This window comes from Schistocerca gregaria, chromosome 8 (genome assembly GCF_023897955.1).
Source record: "Schistocerca gregaria isolate iqSchGreg1 chromosome 8, iqSchGreg1.2, whole genome shotgun sequence".
Taxonomy (NCBI): domain Eukaryota; kingdom Metazoa; phylum Arthropoda; class Insecta; order Orthoptera; family Acrididae; genus Schistocerca; species Schistocerca gregaria.
The window spans coordinates 475551118-475566577 of NC_064927.1; the positions used below are offsets into that span (position 1 = coordinate 475551118).

The following is a 15460-nucleotide window of genomic DNA, read 5'->3' on the forward strand; positions in this document are numbered from 1 at the left end:
CAGAAGGTGCAAAACATGGAGAGTGATACACAAACCAATTAAAAGAAGAAAAAATTACCATTGTAACTACAGAATACACAAGGAACTCAAGCAATATCAATAAGATAAACAGAAATAAATAAATGCAGGAAAACGGAGGCGTTTGAGGGAACATACAGTAAATGTACGCTTTGAGAGTGTGGTGGTACTGCACTTTAACATTAACATTATATTCAAAACTGTGGCTATGTAACAGTTTGCATTAAATACATGAACCAAGTAAAATATGAACAGTGTTTGATGAAACAACTACAAGAGGTGTTAAACATGGACAGTAATACAAGTACCAGTTAAAAGAGAGCCTTAAATATTGAAACTACAGTCTATACGGAATACGTAGACAACTTCAATAAAACAAAAGGACTTAATGAATACAGGAAAATGGGAATATGTAGGAAGTGTGGGAAGTAATGAACACCAGAGATGATTACATGAAGTTTAAGAGAGGTTACGTGTTGAGCTGTGTCTGGTCATTTAGCATTAGATCTGGACTATGAGAAAGATGTTTGTTAATTTACAGGGCTTCCAGCAGGTTGAGTTTATGGCCTTTGTTTGCTAAGTGAAGTACGTAGGACACTGGCTGGTAGTTGTAACCCTGACTCAGTACATGCTCAGCAAAGGCGGAGTCAGAATTCTGCAACCTCCAGCTGCGTTCATGTTCATGTTCATGTTGTACTGTCTATGTTTTACGTAATGAAGCTTATTGTGCAAATAATATTACTCAAGATGCCATTCGGAGCGTTTATTTAATAAACATCGTAAAATGAAACTGTTAACGCTGACTATAAGCTAACTGTTAACGGTGCGAGAGCATGTTCGTATAAAACCACACATCTTCTGTTATGCCATGGTTTGTCATTTACTAAAATCAACGTTTTTTGGCTTCGTATAATTACTGAAGCATATTATTTATGACCGTATACTCCTAATGTGTGAGGGGCAGAAGGCAACTTCCGTTAGCAAATACACGACTGGCCATTAAAACTGCTACACCAAGAAGATGATGTGCTACAGACGCGAAAAGTAACCGACAGAAAAAAGATGCTCTGATATGCAAATGATTAGTTTTTCAGAGCATTCACACAAGGTTGGCGCCGGTGGCGACGCCTACAACGTGCTGACATCAGGAAAGTTTCCAACCGATTTCTCAAACACAAACAGCAGCTGACCGGCGTTGCCTGGTGAAACGTTGTTGTGATGCCTCGAGTAAGGAGGAGAAATGTGTACCATCACGTTTCCGACTTGGATAAAGGTCGGATTGTAGCCTATCGCGATTCCAGTATATCGTATCGTGACATTGTTGCTCGCGTTGGTCGAGATCCAATGACATTCAACAGAATGTAGAATCAGTGGGTTCAGGAGGGTAATACGGAACGCCGTTCTGGATCCCAACGGCCTCGTATCACAAGCAGTCGAGATGACAAGCATGTTATCCGCATGGCTGTAACGGATCGTGCAGCCACGTCTCGATCTCTGAGTCAACTCATGGGGACGTTTGCAAGACGACAACCATCTGCACGAACAGTTCGACGACGTTTGCAACAGCAACGACTATCAACTCGGAGACCGTGGCTGCGGTTACCCATGACACTGCATCACAGACAGGAGCGCCTGCGATGGTGTACTCAACGACGAACGTGGGTGCACGAATGGCAAAACGTCATTTTTTTTTCGGATGAATCCAGGTTCTGTTTTCAGTATCATGATGGTCGCATCCCTGCTTGGCGACATCGCGGTGAACGCACATTGGAAGCGTATATTCGTCATCGCTATACTGGCGTGATGGTATGGGGTGCCAGTGGTTACACGTCTCGGTCCCCTCTTGTTCGCATTGACGGCACTATGATCAATGGACGTTGTATTTTAGATGTGTTACGACCCGTGGATCTACCTTCCATTCGATCCCTGCTAAGACCTAAATTTCAGCAGGATAATGCACGACCGCATGTTGCAGGTCCCGTACGGGCTATTCTTGATAAAGAAAATGTTCGACTGCTGTCCTGGACAGCACATTCTCCAGATCTCTCACCAATTAAAAACGTCTGGTCCATGGTGGCCGAGCAACTGGTTCGTCACAATACGCCAGGTACTACTCTTGATGAACTGTGGTATCGTGTTGAAGCTGCATGTACAGCTGTACCTGTACACGGCATCCAAGCTCTGTTTGACTCAATGCCCCGGTGTATCAAGGGCGTTATTACAGCCAGAGGTGGTTGTGCTGGGTACTGATTTCTCACTATCTATGCACCTAAATGTAATCACATGTCAGTTCTAGTATAATATATTTGTCCAATGAACATCCGTTTATCATTTGCACTTCTTTTTGGTGGAGCAATTTTAATGGCCGGTAGTGTATATGACTGGGTAACAATGGGGTCAGGAATACAATTACAATTAAGACTACTTTCCCAGGAAGGGGAAACGCGTTCTGTGTGAGTAACTATGTAGCAGTGGAACTGTCGCTGACGGCCAGTGCCTTCAGCTTGAGGCTGTCACCTCCCCTGTCCTGCAGGCGCCCGCAGAGGAGGAGATGACGCAGTTCCACTCGCAGGACGAGGCTGGGCGATCGCTCTTCGGCTACATGATGGCCGACCAGGCGCGCATCGAGGCAAGGGCTCCGGACGGCTCCGTCAGGGGCTCCTACACCTACCTGGACCCCAGCGGACGCGCCATAAAGGTACCCACTGCTCAGCTACTCGTTACGCTACGGCGCCGAAATCATCGCCACCGCCTTCAGTTTCAAGCATTGGGCGAAACGCCAGATCCTTCTTTTTAAGCCCATCTTTTTCGTACCATGTCTCCTCAACTCTGCCAACTCTTGTACATGTTCACGTTTCACAGCTTGTGATGGGTACTGACAGCCTTTCCATATGCTCCTTTCATGTATCTCTACCACTGATCAGTCACCTACCCAATAGCAGGTATCCCCACCTTTGGCACAGATAGCGTGACGCGTCGTGGCATTAAAGCAGTGAGACCTAATGAGGTCGATGGAGCGCGTTGGGACCGCACCTGCACACACAAGTCACCTAATTCCTCAATTCCAGGGGGGAGGGAGGGGGGGGGGGCGACGATCTCTGACGCCACGTTCAGTCACATCCCAGATGTGTTTGATCGGGTTCAGATCTGGTGAGTTAGGGGGCCAACGCATCAATCGGAACTCGCCACTGTATTCCTCGAACCACTCCATCGCTCTGCTGGCCTTGTGGCATGACGCATTGTCTTGTTGAAAAATACTATAACCGTCGGGGAAACATGATCGTCATCGAGAGGTGTACGTGGTCTGCAACAAGTGTACGATACTCCTTCGCCGTCATGGTGGCTTGCACGAGCTCCAGTGGGTCCGTGGATGCCCTCGTGAATGTTCCCCAGAGCACAGTGGAGACGCTGCGAGCTTGCCTTCCGTCCCGTTGAACAGGTGTCAAGAAGCTGTTCTCCTGGAAGACGACGGATTTGCGCCCTCCTATAGGCTTCTTGAAGAAAGTATCGATATTCAACAGCTCATGAAGAGCTCTCGATTGCGCCAATGGTCACTTGCCTGTTTCAGTCGTAGTTGCCAATGTCGTGCAGTTAAAATTGGCACATGCATGGGTCGTTCGCCGCGGAGGCCCATCGTTAGGAGTGTTCGGTGCACTGTCTATTCAGACACACTTGTACTCTGCCAGCATTAAAGTCTGATGTTAGTTCCGTCACAGTTCGCCGCCTGTCCCGTTTCACCCGTCTGCCCAGCCTACGACGTCCGACCTCTGTAATTGAGGGTGACCGCCCAACTCCATGACGTCTAGAGGTGGTTTAACCTGGGTTTCGCTACCAGTTGATGACATATACCACAGCAATCCTCGAACAACCGACAAAACGTGCAGTTTCCGAAATGCTCGTACCGAGGCTCCGGGCCATCACAGAGAGCCCGCGGTCAACCACAGATAGGTCGCGCCTTCCCCATTCTGCACACAGACAGCACACTCGCGCCTTGCTACAGGCACCGTGCGTGTTTCTGACTAAGAGTCATTCCTTGCGAGATGATGCTGCTATCGCCTGGATGGGTTTACATCGGTAGTAGGCCGGTAGTCATTGTATATTCATTCACTGCCGTAACTGTCCGCCCCCGGTAGCTGAGTGGTCGCCGGCACGGTAGCTCAGCGTGTTCGGTCAGAGGGTTAGCTGACCTCTGTAAAAAAAAAAAAAAAAAAAAAAAAAAAAAAAAAAAAAAAAAAAAAAAAAACCTGAGTTAATTGATCAACAACGAACCTAAACGAATGTCTTACGACGTCCGCCCCGAGCAGATGTAACGAACAAAAGCGAACAAAATGATATTTATTTTAGAAAAACAAAAGAAAAAAGGTGGACAGCGCGACGGGATGTCGATCCTATGGGCCCGCGTTCGATACCCGGCTGGCTTGGAGATATTTTCCGCTCAGGGTCTGGGTGTTGCGTTGTCCTAATCATCATCATTTCATCCCCATCGCCGCGCAAGTAGCCGAAGTGGCGTCAGATCGGAAGACTTGCACCCGGCGAACGGTCTACCCGATTGGAGGCCCTCGTCACACGAAATTTTTACATTGCTCTAACTTTTAACTCCTTTTTAATGTATTCAATTTTTACCTAATTTTGTATATCATTTCATAGTTCTTAGGAATATCATTTTCGACGCCTTAGTCTTATTTCTCTGTCGTTTCGTAAGGATTCATGTCTCAGTGTCACACAGAAGTAGGTGAAATTTAATAATTTTATGAAATGTATTTCTAATTTATTTCCTCATCTTGTTTCTTACTTTTCAGGCCTGTATCAGAATTTTACATATTTTTAACTTCATTTGAATTTTCTGGTTAATATATTTGATAGTTAAAACTTTTTCATTGCTTAATTATCTAACCATAAATGACAGTTTTTGATTTTATATGTGACTTCTCTGCATGCGTTTCACTTTGTAGTAGGCATCATCTGATATTCTTGGCACAGTAAGCTCACTTCGTGAACAGCGGTTTTCAGCTTATTTTCGTCATCATAAGTAAGTAGGACTACGTGGAAACCAAAACAGTCTTCCATCTCAAATTTATGTGATGAGTTCGGTAAGCAGTTTCGAACATCATCAAATTGAGCTGAAAAAAAAAAAATGACGTCCAGTACCAAGAGTAAGACCTTTGTGGTAAGTCACATCAGTATAAGTAGTGGCGTTGATTCGCAAGACCTGAGAAGTATGTAACAAATAACTTGCCTGTCTTGTTAAACTTAGAAAAAGAAACAAATAAAATATTTAGCCATGAATGGCATCATCATAAAATACAAGGGTTACAAGGGAAGTATAGTTCGATCGGTCGCGAAATAGAAACCACAGTGAAAATCAAAACTTTGTTATTTGCAATAGTTTGCTACACCTTCTATCTACTCTTATACATAGTCGGCGCTCTGACTTAGACATCTGTCGTTGTACCAACTTTACAATCACCGCTTCACAGAAGTCAGCCTCATGTGTTTTCCGACAGTTTTCTACGCTGGTCTAGAGCTTGTTGTCTGTGCCAAAATGTTGTATTCATAGCCAGTCGTTTATTTGGACAGAGATGAATATCAGAGGGAGCCAAGGTGGTGGTGGTGGTTAGTGTTTAACGTCCCGTCGACAACGAGGTCATTAGAGACGGAGCGCAAGCTCGGGTTAAGGAAGGGTCGGAAAGGAAATCGGCCGTGCCCTTTCAAAGGAACCATCCCGGCATTTGCCTGAAACGATTTAGGGAAATCACGGAAAACCTAAATCAGGATGGCTGGAGACGGGATTGAACCGTCGTCCTCCCGAATGGGAAGGTAGCCAAGTCTGGGCTGTATGGTGGGCGATCAAACACGTCTTTATTCTCCAATTAATTATCTTTAGGGGGGTGTTCATGCAGCTATCTCAACCGTAATGTCAGTTATGACGACACGAATGTAACGACAACACAACAGCAAGTGTCTGACCAGGCCGGAATATAACCCGCTACCAAGACAGACCCGATGTAACACTTCACTCCGAAAACGCTGCAGGAGCATACTCATTGCACCTGCAGTGTGCGGCCGAGAAGTGTCATGAAGAAAGAAACGCACGACAATTACGTTATGTGGGGTTGCATGACATCAGGCGAAATCTCTCGGAAAGCACCGTACTTGGTGGGAGACATTGTTTTATAGGGCATCAGAAGTGAGAAAGAGCGACGTGACGCTATCCATGGGCTTAGTAGAGACACTGCCCATCTTATCTGTGCAAACCTTCATCGAATTTTCACTGTGGTTTCCATTTCGCGAACGATCGTTCCTTACTTTCCGAATAGGCCTTGTATATAAACATAATCAAGCTGTGATGACTACACATGGCCCGTGACGTTAGCACGCTCTGCTACCAGCTGCAGTACGAACACCTGACGGGGCTTGTCTGCTAAGTGTCGCTGACTGAAAGTACAGTTTACAATGGAGTGGTACAGAGACAGAGGTAGGGCGTACAGAAGTTCCGCATAACCCGAAATAGGATGAGTTAACAATGTAATTAGAAAAGAGGTAGAGCATAAAAATGAGTGCACCGTAAACCATTAGTTAAATTATAAATGTCAGCTCTCAAATAAGGGTGCACAAGGTATACAGTACATAACAAAAGAAACTGGAAGCACTGTACCGAAATATGAAAGAAGCGAACGCCACAATGAGCTCGGGAAAGTAGAGCCAAGAAGAAGCACACACCAGTGCATGAGACATGGACGTCACAGGGTCAGGGACAGAATATCAGGACGTGCAAGAACTACAACTTCCTGTCATACGGTGAAAAATAGCCATCCGCTGTAAATCTGGTTTTTTCATTTAGGATTTTAATGGTGTGGGGTTTCTTATGTACGCAGATCTCTACACGGCATTGCAAACTGTGCATACGGTCAGCTACACGTGTCGGCTAAGCCCCCTCATATGTTACAATTGTAGCTGTGGGTACAGTGTCCTAATAACGGCCCTACATCACGGGTGACAATGCCAATAATGGCTAAAAAATTTATTTAATAATTAAACTACACTACTGGACATTAAAATTGCTACACCAAGAAGAAATGTAGATGATAAACGGGTATTCATTGGACAAATTTATTACACTAGAACTGACATGTGATTACATTTTCACGCAATTTGGGTGCATAGATCCTGAGAAATCAGTACCCAGAACAACCACCTCTGGCCGTAATAACTCCCTTCATACGCCTGGGCATTGAGTCAAACAGAGCTTGGATGGCGTGTACAGGTACAGCTGCCCATGCAGCTTCAGCACGACACCACAGTTCATGAAGAGTAGTGACTGGCGTATTGTGACGAGCCAGTTGCTCGGCCACCATTGACCAGACGTTTTCAGTTGGTGAGGGATATGGAGAATGTGCTGGCCAGGGCAGCACTCGAACATTTTCTGCATCCACAAAGGCCCGTACAGGACCTGCAACATGCGGTCGTGCATTATCCTGCTTAAATGTAGGGTTTCTCAGGGATCTAATGAAGGGTAGAGCCACGGGTCGTAACACATCTGAAATGTAACGTCCACTGTTCAAAGTGCCGTTAATGCGAACAAGAGGTGACCGAGACGTGTAACCAATGGCACCCCATACCATCACGCCGGGTGATACGCCAGTATGGCGATGACGAATACACGCTTCCAATCGGTTGGAAACTTTCCTCATGTCAGCACGTTGTACATGTCGCTATCAGCTCCAACCTTGTGTGAATGCTCTGAAAAGCTAATCATTTGCATATCACAGTATCTTTTTCCTGTCGGTTAAATTTCGCGTGTGTAGCACGTTATCTTCGTGGTGTAGCAATTTTAATGGCCAGTAAGTTAAAGAAGACAGATATGTTATTTATTAAATGCTTGTCAGGTCACGTCAATCAACACTACTGCTTGTACTGGTCCAATCACAGTGATCTTACTCGTAAGTATGAACATCCTTTCTTTTTTATAAGGGGCATTCAAATTAAACTCTATCACTATCGTAAAGTAACGGCAACGACTTTATTAATTCAAAAATGTAGTTATATACAGTAAACATACTCAAAAACAGTCACCAAAACAGTTGGCATACTTATCCCATTGCGGCACTAGTCGGTCGATTCCATCTTTGAAGAAGCTAGTAGGCTGCTCTCGGATCCAGACCTGGACCCAGCCACACACTTCGTCGTCCGTTGCGAATAAATGTCCGGAATAGCTTGTTTTAGATGTCCAAACACATGTAAGTCACACGGTGAAAGGTTAGGACTGTACGTTGGATGTTCCACCGTTTCCCACCGAAACTGCTTCAATGTCGTCTTCACTGCATTGGCCGTGTGTGGGCGGGATTTATGAGACTCACACTGTACTCACCGCATACAGCCGTCATCCGTCGATACATTTCACGACCTCCAACTCCCTCTACCGCCAAAAATTGAATCACTCCTTGTTGTTCCCGCTTACTCGGCTGCATGTTCGGCAGTGGGCAACAACTTGTGTGACCGCCTTCTCTTCGGCGTGAAACCACACTGGCGCTACGCAACATCAAACGGGGCACACGCCTGAGTCTCTGTACCTATAGGCGGTGCCACCATATCCGCGGTTTCGTGGTGCCACCTTAACGTGTAAGCAAAGGTAGAGGTACTGACCAGGTTGCAGTTGAATGGACTTCATAGATCAGTCTGATTATGATCATAACGAATGAAACCGATTATTGAATAAACAAATTTGCGATCAAAGACTGTTTTGGTTCCCATCTCTTATCAAACATTTGATCGCCTTCAAGAGGCTCATGTCATCCCTCATTATATACAATTAAGTGACCACCGGCGAATAAGACTGAAATATTTCAAAAATTCTTATCGAGCTTTCAGTCGTATCAAGTGGTTAACAGTCGCACGACCTTTCGGCTGAGTTCCTCTAGGTCATTGACGTGGTGGTAACCGACTGCAGCGTCATGCATCAAAATATCTTCCTTAACGCGATTACAGTCCCCGCCTCATTTGAGACTGACTGGGCCACAGCCGGCAGCACAAATGTGTATAGCCCAGACCACAGACGACACTGCAGTCCGTTACCCCTTGACAATGGCCGAAGAGAACTCGGCCGAAAGCTAATGGGATTTTAAAAGTGTGACGCAGCTCAAGGACAGGAGCGTTTTGTTGATACGAAACTACTTTCATTCACAGAAATGTTTCAGCTACGAAATGTATACTGTTGAAAGGCGAATTACAGTCATACACTGCTGGCCATTAAAATTCCTACACCATGATGATGACGTGCTACAGACGCGAAATGTAACCAACAGGAAGAAGATGCTCTGATATGCAAATGATTAGCTTTTCAGAGCATTCACGCAAGGTTGGCGCCGGTGGCGACACCTACAACGTGCTGACATGAGGAAAGTTTCCAACCGATTTCTCATACACAAACGCCAGTTGAGCGACGTTGCCTGGTGAAACGTTGTTGTGATGCCTCGTGTAAGAAGGAGATATGCGTACCATCACGTTTCCGACTTTGATGGTGTACTCAACGACGAACATAGGTGCACGAATGGCAAAACGTCATTTTTTCGGATGAATCCAGGTTCTGTTTACAGCACGATGATGGTCGCATCCGTGTTTTTCTACATCGCGGTGAACGGACATTGGAAGCGTGCGTTCGTCATCGCCATACTGGCGTATCACCCGGCGCGATGTTATGGGATGCCACTGGTTACACATTTCGGTCACCTCTTGTTCGGATTGGCGCCACTTTGAACAGTGCACGTTACATTTCAAATGCGTTACGACCCGTGGCTCTGCCCTTCAGTCGATCCCTGGAAAGCCCTACATTTCAGCAGGATAATGCACGACCGCATGGTGCGGGTCCTGTACGGGCCTTTCTGGATACAGAAAATGTTCGACTGCTGCCCTGGCGAGTACATTCTCCAGATCTCTCACCAACTGAAAACGTCTGGTCAATGGTGGCCGAGCAACTGACTCGTCACAATACGCCAGTCACTTCTCTTGATGAACTGTGGTACCGTGTTGAAGCTGCATGGGCAGCTGTACCTGTACACGCCATCCAAGCTCTGTTTGACTCAAAGCCCAGGCGTATCAAGGCATTACGGCCAGAGGTGGTTGTGCTGGGTACTGATTTCTCAGGATGTACCCAAATTGGGTGAAAATGTAATCTCATGTCAGTTCTATTATATTTGTCCAATGAATACCCGTTTATCATCTGCACTTCTTGCTGTAGCAATTTTAATGGCCAGTAGTGTATAAAAAGAATGTTGGTGGCTCATGTTCCACAAGTATCCTGATGTCAACGTGTTCTGATGGTTGACGTTCGTGACACTTACCTTCGCGGCCTGTACCCTATAAGCAGTGTATTGTTTCTGGCGGGCTATTCTGGCTCGCGAGTGTGACGGAGTGCTGGATTTCAGGTGCAGTACTGGGACGAGGGCCAGGGCTTCCACGCCGCCGGGAACCACCTACCTGCTACCTACCCGGGTCTTCCGCAGCCCGTCCGCGACACTCCGGAGGTGGAGGCGGCGCGAAAGCAGCACCTGCAGACCTACCAGCAGGTACCGCCAGCACTGTGCGTCAGTACCCTGTGTGCAGAGCGGGGGCTGGGTGAGAGGGGCACACAAGTAAACTACAAGACGAAATATAAAAACCACGCAGCATGAAAGAATTATCCGAATGGTAGATGTGATGTATATGTACAGACAAACAAATGGTAATAATTTCAGAAAAATTAGATGGTTCATTCAAGAGATAGATCTCCACAAACTGAGTAAATCAATAACGCGTTGGTATAAGAACGTAGGCTTTCGCGGCGGGCATTATCTTGCTGAAATGTAAGGCCAGGATGGCTTGCCATTAAGGGTAACAAAACGCGGTAAAGAATATCGTCGACACATCATTGTGCTGTAAGGCTGCCACAGATAATATTCAAACGGTTCTGTTATGAAAAGAAATGGCATCCCAGACCATCATTCCTGGTTGTCGGGCCACATCGCTGGCGACAGTCAGGTTGGTATCCACCTCTGTCCAGGACATCTCCAGACTTGTCTTCGGCATGGGATCTCATTGACTAAAGTAGAATCATCGTCAGTGGTGAGCCGTTTTCAGACTCAGCCACGATGTCCAGCGAAGACGCAGACGCACCAGACAGTGGTGGGATACCAACCTTACTGTCGCCAGCGATGTGGCCCGACAACCAGGAATGATGGTCTGGGATGCCATCTCTTTTCATAACAGAGTCGCTTCGGTTGTCATCCGTGGCACTACTATAACAGAGCGGTACGTCAATCATGTTCTACATCTCCTTCTGTTACCCCTCATGACAAGTTATTCTGGATTTACATTTCAGCAAGGCAATGCCCGCCTGTAGTGGCGAGAGATTCTTCTGCTTGTCTTCATGCTTACCAAACCTTACCATGGCCAAGTGAAAACGTTGGAGCATTATGGACAGGGCCCTCCAACCAGCTGGGGATTTTGACCACACAACGGGCCACTTGGCACGATGTCCCTCAGAAGGCAACCCAACAACTCTGTCAATCAGTGCCATGCTCGTATAAGGGCCACAGGTGGACCAACGCGTTATTGAGATTAAAATTCTCCTAGGTATTATGCCGCGTCATTGCTAAAAACTGACAATAATAATAAACTAACACCGACGTTTCGGCCGAATTGCAACGGCCTTCCTCAGGGCACGACAGGTTTTGCATGGGGAAAACTGTTAATTGGCCCTCTAATATGATTGGCTAGTCATGACATATGGGAAGATGGAAGGAATGTGGCTATTCGTGGATGCCCACGTCGTCAGTGATTGGTAGCTGTCCGCCAATCAGCGTTCGTCTTCTGGCCGGCAAGTTTTCCTCCCGGTGTGCGCGGAAGTGGACTGACAGTTGCTCTACAGCTGTTTGTGCAGATACGTCCGTGTCCCGTGTAGCTTCTGCCCCGCGACCGCTCGCGGCCCGTTGGACTGGGATGGCCGTCAGCCAGGACACCGGGAGTCTGTAGCCATCTTCTCTGTGGATGTTGTCAGGCTGCTTAATAATTTCGATCGCCTCCCGTATTTTTCGTTCTCCCATCCACGATTCTTTCTCCAGTACTCGGGCTTCCGGGAACCTGATAGGTTGTCCACAGTCACGGTGGTGTTCCGCTATCGCCCATTTATTATTTTGTTGTAATCATAAATAGCGTCCGTATTCTGCTACTCGTAAGATGAGAGGTCTCCCTGTTTCTCCTATGTAGGCAGCTCCGCTCTCACACTGTAGTTCGTAAACACCAGCAGTGTTGACGACATCCTTGGTGGAACCTATAATTTCGTGAATCCTGTGACTGCTTCGCAAAATCGGTCTGAAACCTCGTCGGCGGAGGAGGTTGCCTAGCCGTTCACTGACGCCTTTTACATACGGTAAGTGTACCAGTGGAAGCTTCTCTTCTTTGCCTTCTTCTCGTGTTCTACTCCCTTTGGTTTTAGCTACCTTACTTATGATGTTGTCGTCATAGCCGTTGGAACGAAACGTGTGTTGTAGCTCCTTCAATTCTTCTTTGATGTTATTTTCATCGCTTATCCGGTAGGCTCGGGCAGTTAACGTATGCAGAACAGAATACATTTGAGCTGGGTGGTGGTGCCTCTCCGCCTGCAGGTACCGATTAGGGTGCGTTGGTTTCGGGTACACTTAATGTCCCAGTTTACCTTCGGCAACTCTGTATACTTCCACATCCAAAAATGGGAAGGTGTTGTGGTTGGCAGGAGAGCCAACGGTATTACTAAAGGAGGCCGAAATGCACGTGTCTCAGCTCACGCAGGCTGGCGTGAGGTTTGGAATATGACAAGGGAATTAGAATTGAGAAAAACGGACGTGGCTGGTGAAATACTTAACTTTAATCCATTAATGATGCACGTCGCTCTTTATGGTACATGATTCACAACATCAATAGTACGGATACTGGCGCCTTGCTAGGTCGTAGCACATAACGTAACTGAAGGCTATGCTAACTATCGTCTCGGCAACTGAGAGCGTAGAAGTCAGTGAACCATCGACAGCAAAGTCGGCTGTACAACTGGGGCGAGAGCTAGGAAGTCTCTCTAGATCCGCCGTGTGGCGGCGCTCGGTCTGCAATCACTGATAGTGGCGACACGCGGGTCCGACGTATACTACCGGCCCGCGGCCGATTTAAAGGCTACCACCTAGCAAGTGTGGTGTCTGACGGTGACACCACAGAAGGTACCATTGTTTTCAGTCTCGCCTGTGAACTTTATATTTTTGTGCAGGCTATTTCAGTGCTGGAGGAAGTTTCCCAATTCCGCTTCACCGTGAGGCCAGATAACGAATCTGTCGTCCACATATCGGATCCAAGAACTGGGACGTAACGGAGCAGAAGCTAGGGCCGTTTGTTCAAAGACTTCCATGAAGATGTCCGCAGCTACAGGGGAGAGCGGAGAACTCATTGCCACTCCATCTAACTGTTCGTAATATTTTCCCCGCCAGGTGAAGTACGTACGATTACAAGAACAAAATAAATCGGCGATAGCGGAACAGCCGGCCGGGGTGGCCGAGTGGTTCTAGACGCTACAGTCTGGAACAGCGCAACCGCTACGGTCGCAGGTTCGAATCCTGCCTCGGGCATTGATCTGTGTCATGTCCTTAGATTAGTTATGTTTAAGTAGTCCTAAGTTCTATGGGACTGATGACCTCAGATGTTAAGTCTCATAGTGCTTAGAGCCATTTGAACCATTTTTTATAGCGTAACACCACCGTGACTGTGGACTACCTGTCAAGTTCCAGGAAGCCCGAGTACTGGAGAAAGAATCGTGGATGGGAGAACGAAAAATACGGGAGGCGATCGAAATTATTAAGCAGCCTGACAACATCCACAGAGAAGATGGCTACAGACTCCCGGCGTCCTGGCTGCCGGCCATCCCAGTCCAACGGGCCGCGAGCGGTCGCGGGGCAGAAGCTACACGGGACACGGACGTATCTGCACAAACAGCTGTAGAGCAACTGTCAGTCCACTTCCGCGCACACCGGGAGGAAAACTTGCCGGCCAGAAGCCGAACGCTGATTGGCGGACAGCTACCAATCACTGACGACGTGGGCATCCACGAATAGCCACATTCCTTCCATCTTCCCATATGTCATGACTAGCCAATCATATTAGAGGGCCAATTAACAGTTTTCCCCATGCAAAACCTGTCGTGCCCTGAGGAAGGCCGTTGCAATTAGGCCGAAACGTCGGTGTTAGTTTATTATTATTGTCAGTTTTTAGCAATGACGCGGCATAATACCTAGGAGAATTTTAATCTCAATAACGCGTTGGTCCACCCTTGGCTCTTATACGAGCATGGCACTGATTGACAGAGTTTGTTGGGTTGCCTTCTGAGAGACATTGTGCCAAGTGGCCCGTTGTGTGGTCAAAATCCCCAGCTGGTTGGAGGGCCCTGTCCGTAATGCTCCATACGTTCTCAGTTGGCCATGGTAAGGTTTGGCAAGCATGAAGAAAAGTAGTAGAATCTCACGACAGTACAGGCGGGCATTGTCTTGCTGAAATGTAAATCCAGGATGGCTTGCCATGAGGAGTAACAGAAGATGTAGAATATCATCGAAGTACCGCTGTGTTATAGGAGTGCCTTGTATAATAACCAAACTGTCCTGTTTTGAGAAGAAATGGCATCCCAGACCATCATTCCTGGTTGTCAGACCACATCGATAGCGACAGTCAATTTGGTATCCCTACATTGTCTGTCGCGTCTCCAGTCACGTCTTCACTGGACGTCGTGGCTCAGTCTGAAAACGGCTCATCACTGAAGATGATTCTACTTTAGTCAATGAGATCCCATGCCGAAGACGTCTGGAGATGGCCTGGACAGTGGTGGATACCAACCTGACTGTCGCCAGCGATGTGGCCCAACAACCAGGAATGATGGTCTGGGATGCCATTTCTTTTCATAACAGAACCGTTTGAATATTATCTGAGGCAGCCTTACAGCACAATGATATGTCGACGATATTCTACACCTCGTTTTGTTACCCTTAATGGCAAGCCAGCTTGGCCTTACATTTCAGCAAGATAATGCCCGCTCGCTCACGGCGAGTCTTTCTACTGTTTATCTTCGTGCTTACCAAACCCTAGATTGCCCAGAAATATCCCCGAATATCTCACAAATTGAGAACGTTTGTAGCATTATATGCAGGGACTTCCAAACAGCTCGAGATTCTAACGATCTAACACGTTCTTTGGACAGGCGTTGGTATGATATCACGCATGAGGATTTCCAGCAGTTCTATCCATCAATACCAAGCCGAATAACCGATTGCAAAAGGGCAAGAATTGATTAACACGTTATTGACTTGTTCAATTTGTGAAGGTGTTTCTCGTGAATAAATCATCCAATTTTTCTGAAACTGTATTCATTTGTTTGTCTGCACGTGTACATCATATATCTATC

General features: G+C 46.8%; 1 protein-coding gene across 2 annotated transcripts in view; it reads left to right on the top strand.

Moving 5' to 3' along the window:
• Nucleotides 1-15460, top strand: part of LOC126284250 (uncharacterized) — a 151286-nt gene that overhangs the window by 110178 nt on the left and 25648 nt on the right. For both annotated transcript variants that reach the window (XM_049983049.1, XM_049983048.1), the window contains exons 3-4: nucleotides 2552-2716; nucleotides 10440-10580. In XM_049983049.1, the coding sequence (XP_049839006.1) occupies nucleotides 2552-2716; nucleotides 10440-10580 (306 nt within the window). The remainder of the gene's footprint in view (nucleotides 1-2551; nucleotides 2717-10439; nucleotides 10581-15460) is intronic.